The 6,211-nt window shown below is 60.5% G+C and overlaps 1 protein-coding gene across 1 annotated transcript; it reads right to left on the bottom strand.

Annotated features, from left to right (window-relative positions):
- Positions 1-2,127: 2,127 nt before the first annotated feature.
- INHBB (inhibin subunit beta B) lies at positions 2,128-5,801 on the bottom strand (the record flags this gene model as incomplete). The annotated part of the gene is made up of 2 exons (XM_082840969.1): positions 2,128-2,903; positions 5,354-5,801. 2 exons carry the CDS (start codon positions 5,799-5,801, stop codon positions 2,128-2,130), a joined length of 1,224 nt encoding a protein of 407 aa, XP_082697095.1.
- Positions 5,802-6,211: the final 410 nt, after the last annotated feature.

Raw genomic sequence — 6,211 nt, 5'->3', positions numbered from 1 at the left:
TGAATTTGCTAATTGTCCTGCATTTGGAGCTCCTGCCACTTTTCCTAGACGCTCTGCCTGACATCCGAGCTCGTGGCAAGGACTCAGAGAATGCCGGGAGCTGCCCAGGGAGGCAACTGGCATCAAAGCCGTACACCGGGACTCGCCCTCCCCCAGCAGCTGCCCCCTCGAGCCCAGCGCCCACCACCCCAGACACCACACAAGGCAGGAAGCCCGTGGCACTCCATCTTTTATTTCCTTGAACTGTACACAAATGCAAAATACTTTAACAGCAAGTCTACGGGAAAATTGTTTGGTTTTAAATTATTATGAAACAGAACCTAAGGGGAGCTTTATTAAATAAACACAAAGATGGGGATTTAAGGATACACACCTGCATCCTACCATCGTCTTTTTTACTCTACCTTCTGGGTGTGTAAGGATAGAAAAGACACATCAAACTGAATAAACAAAATCCATTTATACCCTGAAACACTGGCAGGCCACTCAAGGGATTGTTCAGAACGTCCACCTCATGTAAGATGGCCTCACCGTCTAATAAAAATTAAAACTGATCTGTTGGCCTCTTTGGTTCCAAAATTATGTATAATACATTTAACTGTATTTTTTTTTTGCTGCTATAAAAATAACTTCTTTTTCAAATGGCAGTTTCTGACTAATCATGCAACTAAATCAGTGCAAACATTAAAAGCAATCATTCGCTTAAAAAAGAAGCAAAGGATTTCATTTCAAGTATAAAAAATATAAAAAGAGTCGTACGAGTCCAGTTTCATCTAGTGTGGGTCAACCCTTTAAATTGCATAGCTCACGTGGCACTTGGACCTCTGGGGGCGAGCGAGCTCAATGCTCCACCAAGGGCCACTTCAGGACACACGCGGATAAGCAAGGGCTGTATCATGTGCGTTCAGGCAGGTGTGCAAGTGCTAGGAGGGGCAGGCGGGTGGGCGAGCAGGCGGGGGCCACATCTGTGGCCGGTGCTGGTGGCCGGGGGCCCACGTGGGCCACTTCTGCAAAGCAGCTGAAAGCCTCCCCGTTTCCCCAAGACCAGTTAAACTGCTGTGCTCCCTCGCCCCCTGCTGAGGGGGCGCCCCCCCCCCCGCCCAGCATTTCCAGAACGCCTTCACCCCACCGTTCCCTCCTCCTAAGAGCTCACCCCCACCTGCCTAAGAGTCATTTCCACTCCTCCCCAACCAGTCCTAGAGGAATCTCCCCAGGGAAGGGCAGATTGCAACTTTTTTCTTTCCACTTGGAACAATTCAGAGTTTAACTTAAAAGGTCAGACCTGGTAGGAAAGTCCCTTTTCAATTGTACAACCGGAACGAATGACCATTCAACTGCTAGTGATCAGTTAAAGCATCAAATTAAGACCCTTCTCCTCTCCCTCCCTCCCCACCCCCAAAACACACACACATACACACACACACTCACACAGAAGTCAAGGCAGGGACCCAAGCAACAGTCAAACGGTCACTGCCACAGCCCCACCGTCTCCGGCAGGTGATGTCCTTTCTGGGCCTCCTTCCCTCTCCAAGGGTGGAAAAGGATGGGGGCTGCCCTGGTGCCGCAGCAGGAAGGATCCCAGGCGGGGGAACGAAGCCCACGCGTTGGAGCCAAGAGATGCCGCGGCACGGCGGGCCCTGAACAGGCGACGGGGGACACGCGGCCATCGCCCGCGGCCCGCTCCCCACCTCCGCCTCTGCTGCTCCTCTGCGGGGCTCCCTCCCTCTCTCTCTCTGTGTCTCTGTCTTTGTGCTCTTCTGTGTGCTCGGAAGGCGCGATTCAGAGTGGCCAGGCCAGCTGGTGGGGATGGTAGCTGCTCACCCCACTCTCCGGGTGACAGGCGTTTGGGGCTGAGCTGTCCTTTGTCACCGCATCCGTTCGCTGCTATCGCGGAGGCTGCTGTGTGGGTGGCAGGGTGCCACCGGCTGTGCGCGTCCACGTGCGCACTGTCGAGTCTGCCATATCCGTGGAGGGTTCTCCCTCCGCTTTTGACTGATGGCTGGATGAAAAAGTAGGAAAATATCTCAGGCCTCCCCCGGGCACCTCCCGGGCAGCCCAGCGGCACCACCACGGCCCCCCTGCCGCGCACGGCGTGCCCCCCGCCGCGGGACCGTCTGAGCCCCGCCCTCAGGCGCAGCCGCACTCCTCCACGATCATGTTTGGCACGTCGCGCTTGACGATGTTGTACTCGTCGTCGAAGTAGAGCATGGACATGGTGCTCAGCTTGGTGGGGATGCAGCAGGAGTTCACGGTGCCCGGGTTCAGCCCCCGCATGCGGTACTGGTTCACCACGGCCGTGTGGAAGGAGGAGGCCGAGCCGGGCACCCCCGCCAGGTAGGCCGGGCAGCTGCCCTCGCAGTAGTTCCCGTAGTAGCCGGTGGGCGCAATGATCCAGTCGTTCCAGCCGATGAGGCGGAAGTCGATGAAGAACTGCTGCCGGCAGCACAGGTTGGTCCGGCCGTCGCACTCCAGGCCCCGCTTGCGGATGCGGTGCCGGCTGTCGCCCAACCGCGCCTGCACCACCACGAAGGGCCGGTGCGACTCCTCGCCCGGGTGCACGAACACGGGCGCCACGGCCAGCTCCCGGCAGCCGTCGCACTGCACGTCCAGGCTGAGCCGCCGCTCGCCCCGCGCGAACAGGGCCTGGATGGGCTCGGTGAGCGGGAAGGTGTGCCAGCCGCTGCGCTTGAGGTCCACGCGCTTCTCCACCGCGGCCCAGCGCTCGCCGGGGCCCTGCTCCCGGAAGTACACCTTGACCCGCACCTTCCGCCGGCCGCCCTTCTCCAGCACGTAGGGCAGCAGCTTCAGGTAGAGCCATAGGCTGGCCTGCACCACGAACAGGTTCTGGTTGCCCTCGTTGGAGATGAAGAAGTACAGGCGGACCCGGGAGGAGGCCAGGCCATCTGCGGAGAAGCGGGAGAGCAGACCAAGTTAGATCAAGGAGAACGTGAGGCGCCGAGAAACAGGGACTCTGCCGCGTGATGCTGGGCTTCGCACTGGCCACGCAGCTGGCCGGTCCTGCCCACAAATTCCTCTCCTGGGGCCTGGGCCTCTGATGGTAACCTGGCAGAGGCGGGGAAAATCATTTCCCTTCGAGAAACCCGGACCAGGTTGGAGTCGGAGGGTCAGGGCCTAGAAAACCCGGCCTCACCTCTCCCAGGCCAGGGCTCCCAGGAGACAGGCTGTCAGAACTCAAAGCTCAACAGAGTAACTTGTTAGGAGGCCAAGATCTTAACAAGTTGTTACGGGTATCTGTGAAATCCGAAAAACAAAACCAGGATCTCGCTGAGGATTTGGGGGTGGGTTGTTCTAGCAGAGTTTGGGTTCTTTTTTTTTTTTCTTTTTTTTTTGGTTAACTTAGGGCATTGCAAAATCCAGCTGAGCCACCTACTGCCTCTTTGCAGTGTTTACCTAAGCATGATCTGATCCAACCCCCAGTGGAACCTCCACTGCAAACAAGCCAGCTCTGCTTAGATTTCTGACACAGGAACGTGTGCGTTGCAGGCTGCAAAGTGCAGCCCTCGTTTCCGAGTAGCTCCAAGGGACAGGACACTGGGCTCTGAAACTTGAGGCCCACCCCTTTCACGAGACCCTGGCTCCCCGTAAATGGCACGTTCGAAATCTCCATGGATAAGGAGAACTGGCTTGTTAGTTTTCTCAATAATTTAGCTCAAGCAGAAGTGAGGCCATGCCAACCAAGAGGACTCCTCTCTCATCCTACATTTCAGTGACCCTTCTCTCTGACAATCTCTACATTTTTTTTTTTTTTTTTTTTTTTTGCAGGAAGAACAAATAAGGCAACTGTGTGGCCTCCGCTGGTTTTATCAAACCTCCTACCACTGCCCCCCTCCCAGCCCCCTCCTCAGGCCCCGCCTGGCTCCTTTAATAACAGACATCTGACTTTGAAATGGGGGAAAGTGCAGCCTTAAAAGCTGGTCTTGGACGAGCTGCCTGTGACCTGAATCTGTTATTTATAAGTCAAAGAGCTGGCTCCGTGAAACGGACCAGAAATATAACAGCCCCCGCTGTCATTCTGTGCCACCGGGACCAAAAGGCCTCCTCGACCTTCCAGAATCACATTTCTACTCGGGGCCCCAAAGCACCGTTTAATCCAAGCTCTCTAATTGCATGTCCAGCTTCCCCTGACTGTCGGACAGCTGAAACGGCAACGTGTTTCTTTCTAAGCACAAACCAGCCCTGATTGTCTCTGCTTTGCTACACACCCGGCCATGCAAAACTTTTCATCCCTTTTCATCCCCAGGAGGCACCAGCACAGTCTGCCCGCTGCCTTGGGGGGGGGGGGGGAGGGCATCTGCAGCCTGGGGACACAATTGCCACCAACCCCCCCAAGGCTCCCTGCCCACCCCACCCTGCCCAGGGCTTCCCCCTGCAACCTTCTCCGAAGTCCCCTGGGCACAAATGGGGCTGAGCTCCAGGCACAAAAGCCACCGGGCTCATTCAAGTCCTGAAAAGGACAGCGGAGCCGAGAGCAGTTGCAGCATTTCAGCACGAGCACATTTTACTCCTTCTTTTAAAGTTGGAAAGGTATTTTTCCTTGCTTGATTTTTACATTTAGACAGTGGTAGAAATTTACAATCCAGGGCCGGGGGAAAATTCCAGAAAGGACTCCGACCCTTTGTTAACTACGAACTCTACTGGCTCTAAGGCCAAGGAGCTGCTGCCGCTGCCAGGCGAGCCGAAAGGCACGGGGCTGCCCCGGAGCCGAGCCACTGTCTTTCTCTGCGTAAATGATGGGACCTGTTGAGAAGCCTGCCTTCCGCCTGATTCCAGTGCCCACACAATCGGAAGAGAGGTTGCCTAGCTCTTCCCAGCGAGGCTTCAGCAATCCTGGCAAGCCCACACCACCCGGCGATGGAAGCGGCCCCAGGGGCCTCTCACGCAGGCACACTCACACACACGCACACACACACACTCCTCCGGCCCACGGATATCAACAAGCACACACATCTCCATCCACACTGCTCAGCCTACACTCCGATCGTGGGAAACAAAAACATTAAGCCATCACCGAGCGAATGCCCGCGGAGCCAGGGCCGCACGCATTGGCCGGGAGGGGAGCGCGCACCCGGAGGCGCTGGGGCCCGTTTCGGAGAGCAGGGGTGGAGAGCAGAGTGCTCCGCGGCGGGGGTAGGGCAGCGGGAAGGGGTTGCTGCCCGCGGGAAGAGGACGACGACCGGGACGGAGCGCACAGGGCCCGAGGCGAGCGGGCTGGGCCGGGCCGGGAGTCCGGGTTCCCCCCAGGGCGCGCTGGCTGCGGCTGCGGCTGCGGCGGCCAGAGCCGGCGGGAAGGGGGTGGAGGAGGGAGCGAGGGCCGCTCGCGGGGCCGACCCACCTGTCTCCGCGAAGCTGATGATCTCGGAGACGCGCTCCTGGCCGTCGGCGCCCGGGCTGGCGTGGCCGTCGAGGTGCGGGATCTCCACCCGGCCGTCCTCGCGCACCTTGCCCGCGTGCAGCTTCCGCAGGGCCGTGACCATGGCGGCCTTGGGCACGGCGTGTGTGATGTTGGGCCGGCCCCGCATCTGCAGGCGGTTCAAGATGTGCCGCTTCACCGCCTCCAGGAAGTCGCCGTCCACCCGGCCCAGCTCTTCGGGCCGCCGGAAGCCGCCGCACGACGTGCAGGTGTCCTGCGAGCCGCCGGGAGCTCCGGGCGGCAGGGGCGGCGGCGGCGCGGCGGGCGACGGCGGGGGCGTGGGCGAGCCCCAGGCCTCGGGCCCCAGCCAGCCGGCCGCCAGCAGCAAAAGGCAGGCAGCCCCCAGCGCCCGACCGGGCAGCCCGTCCATGGTGCGCCGCTGGCGACGAGGGCGCCCGCCGCGAGGCGAGCCGAGCCGAGCGCAGGGCCGGGCTCCGGGCTCCCGGCGCGCCGCCCCGCCCCGCCCCCGCCCGCGCCCGCCCGGGCCTCCGCCCGCCCGCCGGGAGGGCCGCCGCCGGCTCACAGGGGGAGGGGGCCGGCCGGGCCGCGGGGGTTCCCGCGCGGCGGGGAAGGGGCCCCGCGGGTGCCGGAGAGACGCGCGGGGCTAGGCGGGGACCGGAGGGTCACTGGCGCACGGGCGTCTCGGGGCGCCTCGGCATCCGCAGCCTTCTTCCCATCCTCTCCGCGTCGGGGCCCCGCAGCCCCCGCTCGGGTGAAGCGAAAGCGGCGGCAGAGGCGGCTCGGTCGCCGGGCGGGTAAGGTGGCGAAAGGGCCGGTCGA

Source organism: Leucopleurus acutus (assembly GCF_964270905.1).
Source record: "Leucopleurus acutus genome assembly, chromosome: 6".
NCBI lineage: Eukaryota > Metazoa > Chordata > Mammalia > Artiodactyla > Delphinidae > Leucopleurus > Leucopleurus acutus.
The sequence above is the reverse complement of the archived record's forward strand: the minus strand, read 5'-3'. Positions and strand labels throughout refer to the sequence as shown.